The sequence below is a fragment of the Notolabrus celidotus genome, chromosome 3 (genome assembly GCF_009762535.1).
Source record: "Notolabrus celidotus isolate fNotCel1 chromosome 3, fNotCel1.pri, whole genome shotgun sequence".
NCBI lineage: Eukaryota > Metazoa > Chordata > Actinopteri > Labriformes > Labridae > Notolabrus > Notolabrus celidotus.
The window spans coordinates 16,826,896-16,850,916 of record NC_048274.1 but is presented as its reverse complement, the minus strand read 5'-3'; the positions used below and the strand labels follow the sequence as shown (position 1 = coordinate 16,850,916).

General features: G+C 41.5%; 1 protein-coding gene and 1 long non-coding RNA gene across 3 annotated transcripts in view; one reads left to right on the top strand and one right to left on the bottom strand.

The window, feature by feature from the left end:
- LOC117809984 overlaps positions 1 to 22,615 on the top strand; it is a 137,391-nt gene extending 114,776 nt beyond the window's left edge. Inside the window, exon 2 of the long non-coding RNA XR_004630657.1 lies at positions 22,055 to 22,615. This is a non-coding gene — a long non-coding RNA (uncharacterized LOC117809984). The remainder of the gene's footprint in view (positions 1 to 22,054) is intronic.
- irx6a (iroquois homeobox 6a) lies at positions 5,090 to 10,772 on the bottom strand. Of its 2 annotated transcripts, XM_034679507.1 has the most exons (7): positions 10,095 to 10,772; positions 8,697 to 8,972; positions 7,851 to 7,960; positions 7,325 to 7,620; positions 6,446 to 7,120; positions 6,080 to 6,191; positions 5,090 to 5,629 (listed from the first exon to the last, which is right to left on the bottom strand). In XM_034679507.1, the coding sequence occupies exons 1-6, from the start codon at positions 10,158 to 10,160 to the stop codon at positions 6,085 to 6,087; spliced, it is 1,530 nt and encodes a 509-aa protein (XP_034535398.1). In that variant the 5' UTR covers positions 10,161 to 10,772; the 3' UTR covers positions 5,090 to 5,629; positions 6,080 to 6,084. The 2 variants fall into 2 exon arrangements, with proteins under 2 accessions (XP_034535398.1, XP_034535399.1); XM_034679508.1 differs by lacking the exon at positions 8,697 to 8,972.
- Positions 22,616 to 24,021: the final 1,406 nt, after the last annotated feature.

Genomic DNA, 24,021 nt, shown 5'->3' with positions numbered 1-24,021 from the left:
ACAGACTCAACAGCAGGCATTAAAGGCCAACAGATGCCCAACATAAAGGGGAAGAAAAACAGAAGGAGAGAGCAAGATTAAAAATGAGATGTGGGGAATGGGGGGTGGGGGATTATTAAAGGCCATGACACAGAAGATTATTCCGGTGTTGGTGACGCCAGCGTTAAGGTCAGCCACAGAAAACTGCCAGTCCAGAACACAAACATAAAAGAACAAATAAGATAACAGGAACAAGAGTGCACACAGTTTAGCACACTCTGGGTACAATGTGGGGATTCAGGCCACATGGGGAGGCGCCTCTCTCCTCTCAAAGAAGTCATTTCATTGTGGTTGCTTGTTTTTGGCCTTTTATGGAGGGATTGGCCTGCTTAAGCTTGTATGTGTTTAAATAAGTATGAAAATCTTTGTTTACCTCTGCCATTTGTATTACTTACAGTAGTTACAGATGGTCCAAGGTTAAAATTGACTTGCCTTTTGGGTTAGCCTTTTAGCGTTTGACACCAGAGAGAATCATCAGGTTAGCAGCAGAGGTCATAAAAGTATACACAAGTTGACACTTGTCTTTATCCTTTATCATCACTAACAAGGGGCTAGCCATGACTCTGACAATAAGACAGTGACACACTCTATGTGAAATAAGGTGAAAGGCTCAGAATTTTTCTACAAGTCCGTCTTCCCAAGGCTAAACAGACAGAAAATACTTCAAGATTTTACTTCCTGTAAAAAGAAGAAGTTCTGCAGCAGAATCAAGGTCCTGGGAAATGGCCGCACAAGCATCACTCTGTGCTCCAGCTTGGTACTTTAGGTCTAGTCAGGGACACGACTGAGAGGGCAAAGGTGCTGGAGCAGATCACTCTGCCTGGACTACAGCCCTGGTGACGGAGCAGAGGCCCTGGATTCTTCCGGACACGAACAGCACAGGTCAAACACGGGTTATGGAAAGACGCAGGGGTCACAATGCAACATCTACCCAAACCGCACAAAGCCAGCTTTTCATCCACTCTCTGGCCATTCCACCAAGTCCATAATTGTCTTTGACAAAACTCATTAGCGGAGACCTTGTAGCAACATCGGCAATCAGAAATTCCATGGAGGGAGACATGCACAGAAACAATGTCCCACACACATTTCATTGCGCCTTTTGACAAAATGTAATGAAGTGTGTGTATTGTCCCCCTCATCTGAACCCTGAGCCACTGCCACAAAGACTTTGTTTTATGAGCCCGGGCTGCCCAGCGTGGGACACATCAAATGGCACCTCCATGCTGCTTCTTTGGTCAGAGCAGAGGGCAAATTATTGATTGAGATGTTGTTGTTGTTGTTATTATGGCTCCTATTTATCTGAAGGGGCCCTCACTATCGTGTCAGAATAATTCATATTATTCTATGTCGCAGGCACATGCTCATTAAGATGGGGCCTAAATGTAAAGTGCACATGTGATGGATGCTCCTGACAGTGCTTTGTCAGAGGTTAACCCCTCATTGACCTATAGTATTATATCCTACAACATACCACAGGAACGCATATTGTTTAACCAGTCTCAGCCCCCTTTAAGACCCTGTTTAAGAGGAATAGCAATAAAAATAGCAAATGCGTAAAACAAGGCAATGTCATGCTCACAAGCTTCACGCCAATGCCACTCGAGCAGTTCAAGCTTATTTATGACTCATATTAGGGATGGGATTATCCAATCCTGCCATTATTTTTTTTATGAGTTCTCTATTTTTAACACTTGAAGTTATGTGCTGGCATTAAGCTGACACATCTTACAAGATGTGAGGTAGAAGAAAAAGGAAAACAATTTAACACGTGAAGCTCAATGTTGCTGTGATCACTGCTTACATTACAAGGAGATGTTTCAACCAGCAAAAGTTTTATCCATGGAGGATTTGGCAGACTTGTCTTTAGGATGTAAGCTGCTAAAATTCACACACATATAGTTCCCAGCAGTCCATAAAAGTTAGTTCAAAACTGCATGCTATTATAGGGTGCAAATTTTAACTCTATGCTGTTATAGTGGAAGGTACAATGCCTCTGCAAAATAATGCAATCTTAGCATTTAGAGATGACCTTGTATATCAAATGATAAAACACATTATCCTTTACAGTTGTGCTCATAAGTTTACAGGCAGAACTTATGATTTCTTGTGTAGTTTCTGTTGTCTTCATGATATAAAAACACAGTTGTTTGATAGTAATTTGCTTTACCCAACTACTAAACATGAGTGAAAAAAAAAGTTTTTCTCTTATCATTCATATACTCTGAAAATGGCCAAAAAAAAATCAAATTCTGGCAGGGTAAGTAAACTTATGAGCACAACTGTATATTTATTTTAATTTCACTTCTGACATTCTGAATGCAGACTGCCCTGCCCTTAAACAGAAAAATAACAGTCCATCACAGTAGAAAAACAGCATTAGCAGCTACTGGTTGTGTCACTTTGTGACTTGTATTTAAGAAAATTTGCATTGCTTTCAAAAAAAAAATCAAGATTTATGGTGATGAGCAAATTGAAAGTTAAGAAAACAACAATTCAACCGTGAGGAAAATAATGTTTCTTTAGGTTGCATAAGGTATTACATTTGGGAGCGTGTACAGTACACAATGAAACACTACTCCTGACAGTCAGCTGACCTGTTGACTTGAAAAGAGCAGAGGATGAACGCAGCGACCCAAAAGATCCACAAAAGATCAATGACCCCTAATGGTAAAGGCTGAGCTGAGGGTCTACTGACTGTTCATCACACTTATGGAGGTGCTTGTTGATAACAGACATATGAGTATTAAACACCCTCTGATTCTAAACAAGCCACATTCACAGATTAAAGATGCCAAACCTGTTTAAGTATTCATGTTTATCACAGCTTGTTTTTCCTATTTTTGAATATTTGTGCCTCATTCACAGATTATCTAAAATCTGTTTTGGATTAAGCAAACATGCTCGTAGGCACCCCTCAACTATGTGCCCCTCCCTAATGAAAAATGTAATTTCAAAGAGGAGGGTGTGTATTAGGGAGATTAAGTTGCGCATATAGGCTACCTAGGAACTTATTATTCCCTAACATTGTACTTTGCAACAGTTTTCATGTCTCGCCTCAGATTAAGGATGTCAGACAAACAGAAAGTCTTGTGTTTGTCCCCTCCTGCTGTGTCCTTCAACACCAATAACACCCAAATTACATCTATTTATTATCCCTTCTTCTTCACTTAGGGTTATTTCATCTGAGTAAATCTTGGTTGTCTCCTTGTATTACAGTATCTGTGAGTAGCATTAGTGTAGTTTCTGATGTGTGGCAGCTGCTGATGTGTCTCTCGATTGTCTCTGCTATGTATGGGACAGACTAATTGACCTGTTAGCTGCTATATGAGCCCATCACGGCCATTATCTCCGCTTTCCCCCAGGTAGCCCACGTCTCCACGGTGGTAATCCCATTGCGCATGCATCATTACCCTCAATAGCATGAAGCAGCTTTTTCTTTACAGCCGCCGATTTAATTAAATTTAGTTGTAAATAGTTGATGCACACATATACCGTACATTTTTATGTAAAGAGCAGCGCGTCAGGCGTCAGGACTGATTACTGCTGAGGAGGAGAGGGAGGAGAGGGGCTCTGTGTTACAGCGCGTCATTAACAAGCGGACAGTTACTGTATCCATATACTGCAGGAAGTTCCTATCCAGGCGGAAAGAAAAACAATCTGTGGTTTCTGATTCATATTAGGAGGAGTGAAACGCTTTTCCTCCATACCTCTTTCATCACTTCATTTTTACGCAGAAGTCCAAACTTTTATTCAAGTGCTTGCATCCAGGTTGAAGAATATGAGAGATTAGATCTCTGAGCACTGACACTCGCTCTATAGTACATATTATAGACCAGATTAAGATATACTTGTTTAATGTTTGCCTTCAGTGTCACGCAAATTATTCACTCGGTCTCAGACAAACACAGAAGAAAAAAATTGAACCAGGGGAAAAAAAAACTAAATAGGCCTAAGTTATTATTCCCGACCTTCCTTATCCTCATCATGTATTTTGCGGGATTTAAAAGCTCCTGCATCACGGACAGCTCTGCCATTGGTCAAGGACGCACAGGATGGACACCGCGCCTCTTAACTGAGACTGAATTGCGCATAAGACCTTTATTACAGGCGTAATCCCACAAATACGACCTCAGATGACTTTGGTGAGGTTGTTGACTGTTTGTAGGTATTGTTTCAGGGGGGAGGGGCTGGAGTCAAATTTAGTCATAGAATGTCAGTCTTAGCATGCAGTGCTGATGAAAAAGTAGTTCCACTTGCTCCAGGAATAAAGACATGTCAGAAAGATGAAAGGCATGAAATGACAGAGGAAGTTGAATTATATGCCGAATCGGTACCATACAGTACAGCATGTTTCGCCCTAATGGTGACCTTTGTTCAACAGTAATTGCTTCAAAGGCAGGATGTTTTTGCAGCGTGCGTAGTACAATTGTGCGTAAAATCAATATTTCAGCCGCAATGAGTTTACGAAGCATCCTTTAGTCATTGTCTTACAAACTACATGATTTTAAAAGTTTGAATTGTGAGGATCAAAAGTTTTTTTGCACTGTCAGCATGCATTCCTCTCTACAGTGATCATCTTATTACAGCTGTCTACAGAAGAGCTACTAAAGTTAGCCTATAATGAGATGGACTATAGGCAAAACAGGCGAATCAAAGAGACTTTGATGGACCATGTGAATTTCCCTGCCGGGTTTGATCCTACAAATGACCTTTTAATGAACACAATGTTAAGTTAGTGCAGCGGCTCGCTACACAGGGGACAAAGCAGCATTCATCCTGTGTTTCTGCCTCGTTGCTCGGCCTGAACAGTAACAAAGTGTTTGATGCCACTTGTGATTAGACGCTGACAATGGAGAGATGATGTCCCCTTTCTTCCACAACTTGTGGATTTCACTCACGTCCTCCTGTGAGTTATGACCCTCCATCAGCGCTGCGTCGAGTCAGGATGAGAAACTTTGATCAAATGCACATCCGCGAATGTTTTAATTGGCTCTATAAATAACCAGACACAGAAAAAGAGAGCTCTTGGAAAAAAATTGTATTCTTAGAAAAAAACGTCATGAATGGCAAAAAACACAGAAGAAGCTCACATTTGAACACAATGACAAAAAATGTTCAGGTCCACGCGCAACACAGGGGGATCCACTCCTTATATGGTCAACATAATGTACGACGATTCCTCTTTAAACATCAGGCCAAATGACACGAAGCCACAGTAAAAAGCAACATGTAACAAAACACTTAAAGATCAACACATTAAATAACCAACAAACAGACAACATAAACAAATAATAATAAATACACAGAGAAATAAATAGGGCTGCTAAACACTACACGATTGCCATACACAAATTTGGCCGTTTTTATCTTGTCCAGCCTCATACCTTTGCATCTAGAATTTTTGCATAAAGTCTTCAACACCGTATGAAACAAAGTTGTGCAAAATGATAGCCACGTCCAGAGTCTGACAGCTCGTACTGCTGCAGCAGCGCCAGGTAGCTCCAATATTGAGGCCGCTGCTTGGCCAGTGTGTCCTCAAGTGCATAAAACATGTCCCTTTATTCATGATGGTGCAGGTGGCAGCAATCTAGGAAACAAAAAACAGAGTTTATGAATTTAAAGAAGGCACACAAATATAAAAGAATAAGCTGTCTGAGGTGCTTAATTTTAAGCCAATGACTCATGTAAGTTGACTGTAGTGGAAATATTACTTTGGTTCAAATTTTGAAGGTGCTTGTTGCACAAAAGTAATCCGGAAAGTGAGTCAGTTACATGTTAGTCACCAACAAAATTTCAATAACAAATTTTGGGTAAGCAGAATACAATAAGCAGCTTATATTAAACTAAAAAGAAGTAAAGGTCTGTGTGTTTCCTTTATTACCTGAGAGTGTACGTGTGTTTTTTCTGTGCCTCCTGTTTGTGTGTGTGTGTGTGTGTGTGTGTGTGTGTGTGTGTGTGTGTGTGTGTGTGTGTGTGTGTGTGTGTGTGTGTGTGTTTGGTGACCACTGGTTTCTTCCAGTTCAGTGCAGACCCTCACCTGCTTCACCTCTTCATCACTGGTCTAAACGCAGTGACCTTGTCATCCTGCACGGTCCCGCAGGCTTCGCTGAGGTCAGATGGCTGTGTCTCTGCTTTGCCACCAGAGAATCCTGCACACACACAGAAATAAAGCACATCTAAGAAACTTGCCTCAGATGAAAGATGCAATACTTTGAAACAGACTTCTCTATGTGTAACAACATTTGAAGATTTTCTTTTCATTTATTTTGCAGTACTTGGGTGCTAGACCATGTTAATTTCCATTCACCTGTCTGTCTATACAACAGACACCTCTAAATGTGGGAGATTGAAGACCAGTTAAACCCTAGTAAAATGCTAAATATTACAGGACATGAAGGCATACCTTCAATAGTGGAATACTGGCATGATTCCGGGAGTGCAGCATAAGAGGAACAGTGCAGCTGGAGGTCCTTGTGGCTGTAGCTGCCCGTGCCGTAGACCTTTGAGTGCAATGATGAGCCCTCAGGGAAGGGGCTCTCAGTGTTGGTCACACTGCTAGATTCATGGAGGCCTCTGATGCCCCCACATTGTCCAGCAGGAGCCCCGCTAAGCCTGGAGCTCTGGAGCTGGCAGTCCCCGCTTGAGTTTCCTGTCCTCATCTGCTCAGAGTTCTGCTGGTGAGGGCTCAGAATGACCCCAGAAGCCGCCGTGCGAGCCAGAGACCAAATCCTCGGCTTATCTGACGCTTCAAAGTGAGACAAGGACACTGTTCCCGTGAGGCCGGCCGAGGAGGCAGCTTTGGACACCACTGGGTCCAGGAAGTCAGATGGGAGAGGAGGGAGGGAGGTTACGCTTTTGATGGCACAGGGGAAAGTGTGGAAGCTGTTGGTTAAACTCAGGTGCAGGTCAGAGCTGCAGTCTCTCTTTTGAGGGGCTGACACAGCCATGGCCCTTTGGAGGTCCTGCTCATCTGCAGCCGCCTTTTCACAGTCACTATCCAGCTTGTCACAGTCGTCATCATCCATGTCGTCCAGATCACTTAGGTGTAGATCCTTCTCTTCCTTGCAATCACTGGAATCTGCATGGAGGAAATGAGATGTTTAGGGGACATTTATTAAAAAGTTGCTGACTTTAAATTTGTAGACCAAGTTAATTTAAGAAACTTTTTTTGCAATATATTTCTCCACCCTGGTACCTACTTTTTTTTTCTTTTTATGTCATTAGTGTAAAATAAAAATAATTTCAAGCCACTTGACTGAAAAGGTCCAGACGAATGTTTTACCTTTGGTGACACAGTCCAGTTCACTCTTGTTGAGGTCGTCCTTCCTGTCATCGCCGGCTTTATTCTTTGGTGACCAGGTCATCTTGTTCTCTTTCTTCAGCCTCCTCCTGGCGTTGGCAAACCAGGTGGACACCTGCGTGAGGGTCATTTTGGTGATGATGGCCAGCATGATCTTCTCACCCTTGGTGGGGTAGGGGTTCTTGCGGTGCTCGTATAACCATGTTTTCAAGGTGCTGGTGGTTTCCCGAGTGGCGTTCTTTCTCCTGGCTGTGCCGTTAAAGTCGACTGTCCCGTATCTAGATTTGACAAACACAGACAGTTGCTATTAGTGCAGTGCAGGTGGTGAAGGATATCATTTACTAATCACTAAGACATCCTGAATCCCTGCTATTTGAAATGTGTACAGCTGTGCTCCATGCAGGTATCAGTATAGAGTTACACTCGGACCTTGGAGCTCATCCTCCCGTGAATAGCTGCTTTTAATGTTCACAACTTTAAAGCTCATGGTGTACAGGTATGAACTTACCTGTCATACTGATACTGTCCCAGTGAGTGGTCATAAGGATAGTACGCAGCCGTTTGAGTGATCCCAGAGTGTAAAGTGCCCGTGCTGTCCTTTATGTCGTATTGTGGATTCTGGAAAAGGAAAAAAGGTTCCTTTAAGGATGCGACATTCAGAATTTCTGAGCTTTTAAAAGACTCTCAAAACAATCTCAAATTTCAATTTTATAAATGTTGAAGACTGTTCATTTTGTTAAAAAAAAAAAGTGTAAACCTGAGCAACATAACCTAGAAAGTTTTACCAAATAACAGGAAAGTAATTTTTACTGATGTGTTTTTTTTCAGATGTACTACTCAGGGTCACAGTGGACAACATTTCCATGACTTTTTTTTCTGCCTTCAGGTATTTAAAATCTGAGAGAATAGAAGAAGAAAGGTTTCAGCAGCATCTCAAAATGTTATTTTAAAAAGAATTTAAATCCTGTATCCCATGTAAAGTTTCACTTTTTCACAGTCTTCAAATCTGACTGTGGAGTTACATTTTTTAACTTTTTCTGTCTCCCAGCAGCAAACTAGAGCCACAATTTATATTTTTTAATTTTAGAACTATGAGGATATTTTTTGTATTTAATTGTATTGTTTAAAAGGTCACAAGATTCACTTCCTTGCTTCTACACTTCTTCCCCCCTCTAAAGTGACAGGGTTTTTGACTTTTTACAGAGGACGCAGATCAGATTGGATGCTGGGTTAAACGGCATGTCGAGGCAGATATGTTGACAGTGACAGATAAATTGATGAACAAAAACTCGGTTGATTTGATCGATCATGCTGAGCCCCCCTCCCCCTCTTTTAGTGCATTAGATGAACCCACCAGAGTGGAGTAGATCGCGGATGGGTCGGTGCTGTAGGGGAAGTAGTTGGCGTAGTTCTGGCTGGCTGCTGCCGCTGCTGCGTATGGAGAGCTGTACATGCCCAGCGCCGCGTTCAGCTCCGTCCGGCTGCTCGCCAGGAGCCGGTTCTCGTAGGACGGGCAGCAGAAGGAGGCGGCGGCAGCGGCAGCAGCGGTCTGGGAGCCGCCTGTCCCGTCAGAGACCGACCTGGAAATCGAATCGCAGCAAGTCGTACTGGGGTTTGCCGACACGAAAAACTGCATGAAGAGAACCGTGGATAGAAATGGTCATTGGGTGTTTCTGCTCTTATCTGAAGTGACTGCACGACAAAAAGATGACGAAGTTAAGTTGTTCAGTCTCGTGTTTAGTCTGATTGTCAAAACAAGATACAAATTTAAGTTTGTTGCGTGTGTTTTTGGTTTACATCGGTTCAATTTTCCTGTATCACATGTTTTTATCTTTAACTGTCACCTGCCATTATTTAAGGTAAGTCACTATACTGCAAATTCTGACCATGACAGATAGCAGCTTTCACTGAAAACAAATGTATTGCGAGGCAGTCTTCCTTTTCCATTCTGTGATATTTTAATCAAAATAAGACTGTTGTCCTTCTGTGACAGTAAACGTTATCAGGGATATATATTATCAGTGGCATACTGGCCACTGAAAATGGAAAGTGACGTGCGCAATCTGTGCGTAAAAGTGACCTGCTCCAGGTTATCATCGGTTTCTAAATTCGAAGTTAAATAAAGGGTGAGAAAAATCTAAAGTAATGTGAGTATCAGGTGATTTCCTTCTTAAATTTAAATAAAAAATGTTTTAATATCATATCAAATTTATCAAACTCTGTCAATATTATAGAAGTTGGGTGACAACTTTTCTAGGAGACTAACTTTTGTTCCCGGATCGACTCAAACTTCCTTCAACTTGTCACTGGGGCAATAGTTGGATCTTAAATGTCAATAAACAACTTTGGACGAGTCTTCAAATATTTTTGTGATTGTAAAATGTCCCTATCATCCAGCACGTCCCAGAAATTTCAATAGAAAGTTATCGCAGCATGCAGCACAGCCCAATTACACCTCGTAGTAAGCAATGGGTGACATTCATCTCTATTGTCATCAGAAAAACACGTGAGTTCATTCATAATTCAGTGTAATTGGACACGGGTGCGTGTATATCGATATTTGGAACAACAACAAACGCAGCACACGAAAAAAAAAGCTGTCAATAGCTTCAAAGCAGCCACTAATTCAGGGTGTTTCTTTACAGAAAAGTGCTCTGACTATTCCGAAATTAAAGAAAATATGCAACATGACAAAAGAGACATTTGCGTGTGTGTACACATAAGTGAGGAGAAATAAAAGGCAGTGTCTTACCTGTGAAGTTGCATTGTAGGGGTATCCAAATTGCGAGAAAGACATAGCTGCTTCTTTTGTTACCATCAGCAATATTCTTCACCCTTGATCGATTGCAACCAATTCTACTTCAAATCCACCGTCTTCCACACATTTCCACGCACGGCCTTTCGCTCAATAATAGATGACTTCACTCATAGGAGGGAGACTTTAGACTGGCACCAGCTGCAGATTGTTTTATATGAATGAATAATCCCCCCCGAGGACCCGATAAGAAATGAAATTAAGAGTCATTAAGTGCAAAAAAATGTTGTTGTGTTAGCTGAAGGAGGCTTAAAGGATAACGTAAGACTTGCAAGATATGGACTCTGCTTGTGCTATTATTTGTGGCTCTATAGTTCTTTAGCATTCATCCATGCAAGGGTATCAGCGTGACGTCACTGTAATCCCGGAACGGCAGGGTACCAAGGATGGAATAATGTCTTTGCCAATCACGTCCAACGCAGGCTTTTCTTGAGGTGCACTGTACACAGTGTTGTACAGCTTTTGTAATAGAATTCTTCACCGATTTGCTGTGATAAAGGCTCGGGAAATTGTCTTATTGTTCATCCTTATTGACTTGTGGCATTGCAACACATGGAAACCTTTTGTGCAGTTGAAAAAAAAAAGAAATATGAGGAAATACTTTTACAAGTAATGGACAACATACATTCAGTAGGGATTTTTTTTTCTTTAGCAGTCAAATATGAATCAAACATGTTGATTAGAAAAGTGTGCTGTATATTTTTTTGTTAAAACAAAGCTGTATTTTTTAAAATTGATTATTTTATGTACAACTTGTCACAATTAAAGCTGATAAAATAAACACATCACAGCTTTTTTTTTTTTTTAATCTCGACCTCTGTTCGCCTCTGGCTCTCTGGCCAGAGGTCCATCCCGGAGTTAATGACGATGATGTTTCTATCTTTCTCTATTAGAGAGAAGGGCAGTCCCAGCAGGAGCGGTTAGAGGGGTTTTTGGCAGGTCAATAGACCAGTGATTGATGCGCGCCTGGAGACCTACGTGACCATTACGCGTAATGCGTAATTGTATCAATTAACAAATGGATACATGCCCTTGTTTAACCAACGAGTAACAGAGTGAAAATATGCCTTTGAGGTGAAATCCGAAGAGCTGTTGTAGAAAAAAAGACAGTGGAAGCCCTGCTCTCCAGTCTAATTAAATATCTGTGGAAGGGGGCGACGAGAATTGCATTTTAATTGAATGATGCTCACTTGAAAGATGGGTAAGAAATGATGCTGCCTCACAGTGAATGAAACGAGAAATAATTTTAAGCCTTATTAGATCAGCAGCTCAAGCATCACCAGCTCGCGCGTACTCATATAAACATAAACAAGCTGTGCCCCCCTCCTCTTGTGATGGTAAGCTGGAGGGAGAGAGGAGGGGTGTGTACTATTTTCCCTTAAACAACAATCTTTGTATTCACACTGGCTGATGATCAGCACTACTAAGTCACATGATCTGCCTGTTTCTGACTCTATACAGCTGTGTAAAGTTTCCCTCGTCACGACAGATACCTAGTACCAAATGTGCCGGTGCCCTGCCCTTCATCACTGATGTATGGCGCTTCCTTCCTCTGAGACTTATCTGCGATTATGGGCTTTCTCTCAGAGGGGCGCTAAAGAGCTGCGCGCAGGAGATGTAGATCTCCCCGTCCGGAGATTTTCCACAGAGATACAGTGGACAAACCAGCCATGGTCCAGACTCCGGGAAGAGCCTGGGAAGTAAACACCAACAGGCAATAGCAACCCTCACACACAGCAAGTCTTTGGTTCTGACAAGTGCTCATTTCCTCGGACGGTAAACTTTGAGGTACTGCTGGGAACTTGTTGTCTGGTGCTCAAAAGTAAGCATCATGTTGTCCTTGTGTCACCAAACTGAATCATACTTTTCAGGTACAGGCTAATCATTTGAAATCTGTCTTTAATGTCCAGTTTTCCCTAACTTGTTGATTCTTCTTGATTCACTATCAAGTAATTTCTCCAAACATCTCACTTATTGGTATTGAGCTTAGATCTGCACCCATTACTTTCAAGTTGCCAGAATACCACACTAAAAATCGATTGTCTTCAAAAGACTGGAACATTTCACCTTATCAATAACAAATCCACATTACAAAATATTTTCCCATGACGACAGTGTGCATAGAGATTAGGGTGACAGAAAACAAAATGAAAAGGACAATAATATCTGTGTTGGTCATTTACTGTTTGTGATCAAATATCTGAATGAGAAAAACAATGTGTCTCCTAAACAGTTTCTTCTCTGGAGACAGTAAAAACAGCCCTGCTTTCAGCTTTGTCAACATGTCATTTTAGATAATCCAGCGGGTTTTTAAGTTGTTTATCAAGCTTAAGAAAAAGGAGAATTTGTCAACCCCCTAACCAACTCTTAATCCTCCAGTTTATCTCAACATTCAAAATCCCAATTTTAAGATATACAAACTTTTAACCAGGCTTTGACACGTGTTTAAAGGAAATAAGATGTAAACAATAAGCAAAGTAAACATTCTTAACTTCCCATTCTCTGGATCAGAACAAGTGATCTAAAGGCTGCAAACTTGCCTCAAACCTTATCTCACATAGGAGAACATGCACGCAGAGAAGGTTGAAACAAGCTAAATGTAATTGCATGCTGGTGGTCGATGCATTTTCTACAAGGGCATGCATGATGGCCCAAGTGCATATGGACAGACTCATGCATAATGCATGTCCAGCAGTCAGTGTAGATCTCACAGAATCCGGCCCAAATGAGCACTAATTGTAATGGCAGACTGACCACAGTGCCCTTCCCTCTGAAATATGTGACAACCCACAGTGAGACACTTTTTTCTAACAGTGTTTTGTCTGGATTACTTAGTAATCACATTGGAACAAGGTTTTGTTTTTTAGCAGCTAAATAGATGACAATGGCAATTAGTGACTCCTCTTTCTCACATAGTTTTTTTCTAAAGAGTAGAATTACTTTTGGCACAGTCTGCCACTTTAGAGGATAAGACTACTTTCGAGTTCTACACCTCCATTAGTATTGATTCTATAGGAGTGATATTTTATAACAGAGAACAACTTCTTTGGCAGCAGAATGATGTAGAAACCACCCTTGAGGTGTCCTGGCTTCAAATCATGCACAATGTAATGTTAAATAACATTGGAAAAATATCATGATGTTCCATGTTTCGTATTTTTTTAAACGGGGACAAGTGATGTAAGAAAAAGCTACAAAAAGTTGACATAATCACAACTTCTGAAGCTCTGAATCATGTGGATGTTTGACATCCTGCATACTTTTTACAAAAACTATTCATGTTGATTCCTAAAACAGCCAGGAACAAACTCTTAAAGCTTTCATTTGTAGTCATACCATTTGACTTAGAACTGCTCATGTAAAGCAGCCCCCCTTACAGTACACAGTCACGTTATTTAAAAATAAGCAAGTCCAAACCTCCAGTATATCTTGTTCTAACGGATCCCTGTGGTTACTAATGAGACTGAGTTATGCACGCATCCTCCATTAGAAGCATCACTGGATGGAAAAAGAAAAAAAAAACTAAAAAGGTTAAGTCAACACTCAATAGCTCCCAGCCCTATTCTCCTACTTAATACATTTCCTATGCTGACTTAATGAACCACACAAAGCCTTTCTGGTTTTTCATCAGTTGGGGGATAGCAGTGATAGAAGGTTGTGGTGGTGGTGGTGGTGTGGGGGGTGGTTTGTATGAAATGGTAATAAGGGCAGACAGACGCAGAGACAGAGGGAGAAGCCAGAGCCTAGGAGGGGATGAAGCTGCACCTACCTGGAGGTGTGTGATCTCATTAAAGCCAAATTGGTATATGCCAATAAATCCAAGGCACTTGTGATCTGGAATTATTACACATACATGCACACACACACACACACACACACACACACACACACACACACACACACACACACACACACACACACACACACACACACACACACACACACACACACACACACACACATACATACACACACACACACACACACTGCATGCCCACAAACTTCCCCCATGAACAGCATTATTAACACTGCAAAATTATCCAAAATGGAAAGAACAGTAATAAATATTGTAATGAGAAATAATGGCGGTTATGGTCACGGCTGTGACCGCTTAACACCAAAACAAACATCTCCCAGGGCTGTAGAATAATTACAGCACAGTGAGGGAGTCATTAAAGCTTCATCAAACAGAGAAAAAAGAAGAGCGTGAGTTTGACATCATGACTTCTGTCTTAATAAATCAATCTGGTGCAGAGGAGAAGAGACGATAACTGTGTGTGATGACTGTACAAGTTTTATTGCTGTATAAGTAGTGCCACAGTGCTGTGGTATGCTTTGATAAAAACAGACAATGTGTGTTTTAAAAAAGAACATAATCACACATATCCATTGGCCTTTGTTTTCTACAATTGAAACACAAATCTCCACATTTATGGACAAGCATAATTGGTGTTTCCTTTATAACCTCGCCACTTTGATTGCTTGTAGTCTGATGTTTAACTCAAACAAACCCTAGGCATTATGTGTCGGGAGCCACATATCCCAGAGGCCCCTGGGGCTCCTGGGAGAGCGACACAGACACACAGAAAGATGGGAGAAAGCGAGGCATGTGTGTGTTGTTTGTGTGTGCCGGCTGGCTGGCAGAGTCCCCTTGAGGCTCTACTGTAAAGCTATCATCAGTGGTGGTGTCAGGGATTTGTAGCTTGTCACTGAGCGAGCAAGCGAGCGAGCGAGTGCTGGCAGTGACTCTGGGAAATAACTGCTTATGGAGAGAAAGCCTGGCTCGCACAGCCTGTGTGAGTGAAGGTGTGTGTAAGAGAGATAGAGAGATGGAGAACAAGAGAGAGGAATGTGCAACTATTTTCTCTCCGGGGTGTCTCGAGATGTATGTGTGTGTTGGTGTGTGTGTTTTTTGGACGGGTAGGTTGTGGGTCGATCATATGATGTGTGTATCTTTCATCTCAGGGCCTTAGGCTCTTTGTCTATGTGTGTTCTTGTCGGCAAGTGGTGTGTGTACATGTCTATTCTGGGTGTGTCAGAGCGGCTGCGGTGGCTTTGCAGGGATCTACGTCTCCTTGTGAATTAATGTTCACATTTGGACCTGAATGTGATCAAATATGTATTTTCAGTCCCCGGTAATAAGGAGTCTGTGTCAGCTGCTCTTGTTTGTGTATGTGTGGTCTTTGCCGAGATGGATGCTGACTTCAAACCCAACTTTCCCTCAAGGCGGAGGGCCAGCAGCAGCAGCTAAAACACTGCTGTTGGGTAAATACATGTATCTGCAAAAAAACAAGTTCTTCTGCAATGACGAATGGAGGGCCCGTTTAATCATTGACAACCATGTATTTCTGAAAATCGCATGTTGGCGGTTGACCAGATTTCAAGAGCCCGAGGGTCATGAAATTCACTCAGCTCATAAATGATCATGTCAGTGTTCAAAAGCTGGAAGAAAAAAAAGAAGACGAGGAAAATTGCAGTTACATGGTTTCCATCTGACTACAGCTGCTAAATCCACGGCAGCATTGTGGCCCATCTCTAGAGCCCGCGAAGGCAGAAAGACAGTTCCTATTACTGTCAGTCCAATTACCGGCCACAGCACAGCCACCGCTGTCAACACCAGGCGGGTCATGGTATGTATCGGCATCTTTTCTCTCATGTTAAGCCATATTTTGGAAGCAGAGGAACTTGAACATTATGCTGCAAGGCTTTGAGCTACAAGCGACTGCTTTTCAACATTTGATATAATCCGCTCACTAAATTAGCCGCTACAGGGGTCAAGAGTTGAGTGGAATAGGAAGTGATCAGTGGGTTTTCTGAGTATGAGATGTGAAGGACTATTACAACACAGTGTATATGGATGATAGTCTGCTCTAAGGATACAGACTGGAAACAAGGACAAAGTTGTGCAAAGAATTGACAACCCTTAACCAAATTTTGCAGAATTTGCCCGGTGGTTTAGTGTGTCCTTGTGACAATCAACCACACATATACACATCTCCACTCAGAAGTGGGAAGCGTGATGAGAAGCGGTCTAAATATTGAAACACTCTCTGTTACAGAAGATGGTGCTCTGCGCCGAGCGTGTCTGCTGAGCTGCCTCTAGTGTTGCACCACACGAAGACAGAGAAGGCCCAGCCCCATCTGGTCCTGGTTCAGTCTGGTTTACTGCAAAGTGGTGCCAATACAAATAGCTGCGCTTGATGTTTGTTTGCATAAATTGTTTTGAAAGGCTTCACCAAGAGTTTTTTGGGTGGATTACGATGGGGAAGTTGGGGAGCCAGCCGTGGTGGAATAATCCTCACTGAGCTGACAGTTAGATTTGCTCTTCTTTAAGAATAGAGAAAAAAAAGATTGTTTTGGATTTTTCTGCTCGGTTCCTGGCAGTGAGTTTGGACTGTGAACTTTTTCAGCCAGTTGTGCGTGTGTGAGCGTGCATGTGCGTAGAGCAGGGTTCTATGATGATGGAGAATGCTCAGCTGCTCTCTCTTTTCCCTCTTAGCATAGCAGTGTCAATTTCAATAACATCAATGGAGCCCTCAACACATGTTAAAAGTTCAGTTGCAAGTTCAGGAGGCCTGAAGAAATGAAAGCAAAATGTCTCTCTTCCTAAAGCTCTTGTATATCCACTTCAATTTTTTGATTTTGGGGTCAAGGCGAAGGAAGGAAAAAGTAAAGTTAGGCTTGCATTACAATGATGAAAGAGGAACATGAAAACGCATGTTCCTTTACACTGGCCCCCCTTCTTTTTTTTATTTTTTATTTTACAGTCTGGTAAAGGAGACATAGCGACCAATTGGTAGTCATCATCACTTAGATCATGTTTAGCTGCAGGTCTGAGAAAATTGACGTGATCGATTTCATGTACAGGTAAGTGTGCTAGCTCAGAGCTAACTGATACCAGACAGGTTTTTGTGTTAGCTGTAGAGATACCCAGGTTTCTGAGTCTCAGCCAGAACCTCTGATAGGATGGAAATCACAATTCTACCAATGACAGTTCAATCGTTTTGGCCCTCTGTTCCTCATTTGCCGCTGAGCCAGTGGAGGTCCCTCCATGGCCGACTCCCAACCAGATCCAGATGGGGCAAAAATATTTTTTGCTGCAACACTGGTCTTTTTTCAGCACCTCTGCAGACACATAGTGTCAGACTGCAGAACTAATGATGGTTTATTTTCATGTCTGTAGACAAAAACCTGACATTTCTCTGTGTCCTGCAGCATTAATGAGTGTGGTGTTAACACACACACACAGGTTTGACAAGCTCAGTGACAAGTGACACAATATAAGCAGACAGACTCCACTTTCCTTAGACTGTCATCCAAATGTAACTACAAAAACAAAAACTAAATTCAATTGTGACTTATATTCCACTCTCATTTGACTTTTTCGCTGCTGAGAATGTGAAAAATATTCATTTTGTGTTCCAATCGTTAAGTTGTGAGCAGTAAAAGCTGTGCTCTCAGCAGTACAGTCTCACACTAATAATATCCAGAATAGAGCTATATGATGTTATGCTTTTTCCTTCTTAAAATGTCTGCCTCATCAGTTGAATTTCCATTCTTACATGCATATTTCATTTTCCTTCCATCCACCTTTTTCCAAATCCAAGTTCCATCAGCAGGCCTGAACCATGATTTTTTTTTGTAATTTTGACCCTGGCACACTCTTGATCTACTTGAGACAAAGAAAAAAAAAGAATGGGGCTCCCACAATCTTTCCAACTTAAAAGCAGATGTTACATGGTTGCCAACATCAAAAGGTCCTGTTAACCGTAAAGAAGGTGAAATCATATACCTTTGATTAGCCTTTTCACTGGTTAATGTAAACGAGCTTTAGAACATGCTTTCTGAGTGAACTCTGACCTTGGCCTCATGGCCAATACATCATCAGATTACAGGAAAAAACACACACTTTTGTTTCAACTTTGCCTTGTTAGGGCTAATTTCTGATTTTCAGATTGTCAAGCTTACTTTGGAGAAAACAAGAAGCCTGGATCAGATCTCCACGAGGCCCCTTGCTCTGGGGTAACAGGGACGCCTCTAAATAAGGGGGCAGTATCTTTGAAATATTATGACTTGGCTTGTTTAAGGCTCCTTTTCTTTGCTCTGTTCAAGATGTTTTTCATTCAGAGGTTGAGATATCTTGAATGTGGACATGTCTTCAATAAATCTCAAGGATATTTATTCTGAGAATGATAAGGAGTAAAATAAGGGGAGCAAGAGTAGGATACAGGGGATGATGGGGGTAGGGTGGAGACAGAATTCCCTTTAAATATATGGTGAATGAGGGTCCTTCAACAAGTGTTGTGTTTACTTTGCTTGTGGGAAAACAAATCGACACAGGCGGCGTCTGAGAGGGCTGTAAAACAGCTCTTTGGTATGGAGCAAGGCTTAAATTCCAGGCAGCAAGCACAGCAGTGTCACCCCAAGGTGTTGAGAGTAAATATACAGTGTTACCTTTAGGCTAAATAGGGGAAAAAACACACAGAGATTGAAGTGCACATCAGTGCCAAAGTAGAGAAGGTATTTACCTACGAGCAGCAAAAACGTCAACAAATAATAATACTATTTGTTTATAGTGCTTTTTATAATAATATGCACACTTTACATATGCTACAAAAGGAAATACTTGCACACCATTGCTGGAGCACCTTGGCAGAGGGTAAAAGTCATCCCTGTTTCTCGCATTTTCATAATCAGATTTTAAATGTTCATTGGTCGGACAAAGTTTTGTCTTTCAGTATAACATTAATAAGGTTATGAAGCAGTAACACTAAAAATAGAAGAAGCATAGTGAACGCTATACATGCTTTACGTGTTCCAAAAATGGTTTCATAATAGAACATAAGTGACATAAGACTTTATATCACTAATTTCTGTCTGGTAGTTATGGAAGTATGGAAGTATGGAATCACGAGGAGGTGGTAAAAGGATGAGATGGGATGAGAAGGTAGGCCTTATGCATTTCATCACACTTCAACTGTTCAGTAGTGTGTCAGAATTTTACTTGAAAACAATAAAAAAGTAAATCCATCTTCATTAATCAAACAATTCCAACCTACTGTTATGACAATATACTTCTGGATGACAAAAACTTTGCTACTCAATGACAAATTTCTGGTAAGTCACTTTTTATAGCCAATAAAATCAGCTACTATATAACAGCTCTCCACCCCTGTTGAAAGCTAAGACAAGCTAATGTCATCATAGTCCAGACTACTTAGCTCTGTTTCACTGAGATCTATTGAAATGATTAGAAAATGTATAGGATGTGCTTAAGTGGAGGTGAAAGATTTTGAGTATTGTTTATTGTTATCAGCCAGTGTAAGAAGTCAAAGTTCAAAAGTTCAAAGTCTTCTTTATTGTAAAAAATTGCAGTATGCACCAGACATACATAGGATTTGATATGACGTTTCTCTCTCAGGCCCCAGCAACGACAACAACAGATAAACATAGGAAATGGCTAGAAAAAGATAAGATAAAAGATAGGGAGGGGGGGCATCTTTTATTACGCTAACATTCGGAGCAAGTGCAACATACTATCCCCACCATCTTGGACCAACGACGTCAACATTCATTCTCTGTTTTTCACAGCAAAAGTATCAAATCTTCAGCCAAGAGCACACAAAGTTTAATTTCTCTCCTCAGACAAAAAAAGCTAGCTAACTGGGAACAGATTCATTCTTTTGCTAACTCATCAGATGTATGTTCAGCACTTAGTAATTTAAATTTAAACAAGGAGGCTATTCTAAAGCATTTTCCCTGCCTATGAATTTATTGAGACAGTTTGGTTCAGGGGGATTGTGTGGGGATCAGTGCTACAATGTCATACTCTCCAAACTCTGTCCGATTTTAGCCTTATCGATCAAACCATTACCTTTTCATGGCTTTGAAACTGATGTTGCTGTTAGCTTCACTAACTGAATCTTTGTGTTGTATGTCTGGTGACAGTATATTGTATCTGAGTGTGTATTTACTGCAGACTGTGTGGATGCAGTCGGTGCTTGACCTTTGCCAGTAGAAGAGCAAAGCAGGGGAAGAGTGATACCACTGTGCGGTCCTCTAATCTGCTCTCTTAGCCCCAGCTTTGGAACTCACTTCGCTGAGCTTCATCTGAAGCTTCTTCTTCTCAAACTGCTGGCAGTCTTCTCACAGACTTTAGCCTGGTTTTAGTGACAAAGTAACATAGACTTTCCTTTCACTCCTCCTTAAGGCCCTCTTTTTTCAGATCTACTTTTTGACCCTTAACTTTGCTTGACCTATCATGGAGTTCATATCTGTGGACTGGAAACTGTATTGCATTTACATCAAATTGTCTCTGTTTCTCTCCCCCTCAGTTCTCTTTGCCTAGCCCAGTCCGGACCTTTCTGCTCTTACAGCCCGCTTAAGCACTAAACAGTCCAGGTGAAACGTGTATCTTGATGGGCACCCACCATGACACATCCTGGGCACTTGTAGATTACAATATGTGCCTAGCCTTGTGTTCTTCCTTGCAACCTCCTGTCTTAAAACATGAAGCCCATGCGGAAGTGCTAAAAACTGCACATCATGGAGCGTTTGCTTGAGACTGGCTGCAGAAACACCAGAAACATACACCCATTTAAACTGCATTTTTGCAGCAATAATAACCATGTTTCAAAATCAATGAATGTATGAATAGCTAATTGTTCTATTGGCACACACTGTACGGTGGGGGGTTAATTTCTTTATAACTTGTTATTTGTGAAGATAATAAACTTACGAGTTTTGCCAAAATAAAGGCATGGCTTACTTGATTGACAGGTGGGCACACTGTAGCTAAAGGCCCGCCTCTTTACATCACATGATATCAGATGAAGCTAGGCCGAGTTCAGCATTTCAATATGGCACCCACCGACGATATGCTTTAAAACAGCACTTCATAAACAGATGGGTGACGACACAGATACTCTGTCCATGTATTATACAGTCTATGGTTCTAACCTGACAGCATTAAGGTTTTTTAACTTTAATTGTAGTCTAGATATCTAAAATCCTCAAAAATCTGGCATCAAAAGTGTGATTTCAGGGTTTCTACACACTGGTCGGAAGAAAGTGATGCTATGGTTCAAACAGTAAATTCAAAAATAACAATTTGACAGGGAAATTTCCGTAATACATTCTTCTTTCTTTACAGTTACATGAAACGGTATAACATTCAACAGAAATCCCACATTTGTGGATTTAACAAGTCTAGTCAATTTAGAAGTTAAATATGTACCTTCCCCCTTCTTTTTCCACATGTTAGAAGCAAATAATTTCAGCTTTAGTCATGTTTTTGTGTGTTAGTTCTGTTATTTGATAAAGATATGAAACAGCTTATTACAACAGATGTTATTCTGATAGCACATATTGTAAAAACAGAATAATCCAGGTAGAACACAATATCACAGACTGCACACATTTAAATTTGAAACTTTGTGACATACATAATAAAATGCGGTAGCTCCATTCCCAACTTGCTAAATAACATTTAATATATTCTTATAAATGTTTAAAAGGAAATCCCTTTTTTGAATCTGAGAAAGGGAAGTCATTGTTTAGTTTGATTTTTACCTGCACCAGCTTAAAGTTTTTTGTGGTACGTTTGCAGAACAATGCAATTCTTGATAAAGTTTCAGCAAGACAGTAGCCGGTAAACAGTCCAATCTGTATACTGTAAGCTTTTACGTCTACACACTTGGTAATGCAATGGCTGGACGGGGTCATCAGGGACAGATGTAGGACTGAGCACTGAGGCTGAAGTCTTGTAGCCCCCAGTCCTCCCCCAGGGTGTGGGGGTCCTTGCCGGGGGCTTATCGCTTCACACACATTGTCATTTCCTATAGCCTCTTTCTCATTCATCCTTCTCCCTGTCCTCTTCCTCTCGTCTCTCTCCCTAGCACGTCCTCGAGCTGTCGGCACACTGGTTCGGAGGGTTTCCTTCAGGAAGGAGAGGTCTATGTTCTGACCACAGGCTGATAGAAGGAGCCTGATAACCTTAAAAAACAAGTGCAACACTGCCAGCTGACATGAAGCAGATGTCCTCCTGACCCTCTTTTTTCTTGGGAACCAAAACACACAAACAAGAATACAGGAATGGAGGGCATGAATGTCAGCACAGAAAGTCTGCTACAAGGTGTGGTGTGATCCTTCAGACTTTATGAGCTGCAGAAGCTGTTAGAATAACATTTGAGCTTTGGTGTGGCGAAGCAAACCATAAAGTAACTTTACGAGGAATGTTGTTTTATTCTCATGCTGTTTATGTTTTCAATCACCTGCCAAGGGTCAAAAGATGAACTTGAGCATGTTTTACTTACTGTAGCTCATTTACACCTTTTTCATCAATGGAAAATGATTAGCCTTCTGAGCTATGAGGGTTTACAATATGTTCTTCTACAGCTTGAATAAAACATACAACATTTATATAACACTGAATTGTAAAATGTGACAATGCAGCTTTATCTGAAGTGTCTTTTTTTTATCAACCTTTAACTTAGCCAAGTATTGTCGCTCCTACATTAAATGTCCCATGTCTCTAAAGGCAAAAGGAAGTTATGTAATGTATGTCCCTAAGCCTAAGGTTATCTCGCATACACAGACAAACATATACTGCTGGGGTTAGCATGCACAGAGACCTTATGACCTCATTGCTATTCAGAACCAGTAGTGAGAAGACGAATGCTCCTGCGTTCCCAGTACAGTTCACCCACAGCACTATGAGATGATGTGCACGGAACTAAAATACCCCTCCACCCCCACATACACACACCACCACCACCACCACCACTGCTGCTACACATACTGTATATATTCATAAACACACACACACACACGCACACACACACACACACGCACGCACGCACGCACGCACACGCGCACACGCACACACGCACACACACACACATTTCCTCCTGGGAGATTGGCGGCCTCTGCTTTCTGTCAGGGTGTCCTCGGCTGCAGACCCCTGGGGCCCCTCGCATGGTGGGAATCTGGTCTTCTCACTCCACGGCTGCCCCCCTCCCTACAGATGAGAAGGAAAACAAGACCTGAAGAGGACACTGCTGCTCATCCTCTGCTTTCGTCTCCTGAATTTCCTCCGCCATTTCTCCTCTACGCCCCCGTCCCCTTCTCTTCTTCCCTTTCTTCTTGCCCAGGCGGTCGATAGCGTTAATTGGCTCACTCAGTCAGCAGTGCATTGATTGCGGTCACTAATAAAAGGGCTATTGATTGGCACTTTGTTTAACACTGGCCCAAGCAGTGAGAGCTGCCCTCTAATACCATCCAGACAGCAACCTTTTCCTGCTTGCCAGTCTCTTAATGTCATAAATTATGTCAGTCGATTAAGGAGATACATCTTCCCTCACGTTTTTGCCCGATCAGTGTTAAGGACATTGCTTCACTGCTTTAGAAGAAGAAGAGAAGTGGAACCTTATAAATTACAGTAACAACCAGCTGTCTTCAACGTTTGGCTTGTTTTCTGTTGAACTACAGTCAGATGGAGAGACTGATCTAAACTTTATATAACCAGTGTAAAAATGTATACTGAGATGTTGCAAAGACAGGTATGTTCTCTGAATGTTTTTGTGTGTGTGTGTAATAAATGGAGAAAAGTCAACAAAAGTATTAACATGATCATTTTGAAGAGTGCAATGATGAGTTTGGAGCTATTTCACCATACGAGCTATGAGGTATTTTCTGTAAGACAACAGTTTTAAGAATGAAGAAGTGAATCACACTCAGTAGCTTTTAAAAATGTGTTGAAGATTGATGGCTGGGGCGGTCTAAGCGCCCCACATACAGAGGTGATAGTCCTCGTCACAAAGGTTGCTGGTTCGACTCCTGGCCGTGACCATTTGCTGCTTGTCTT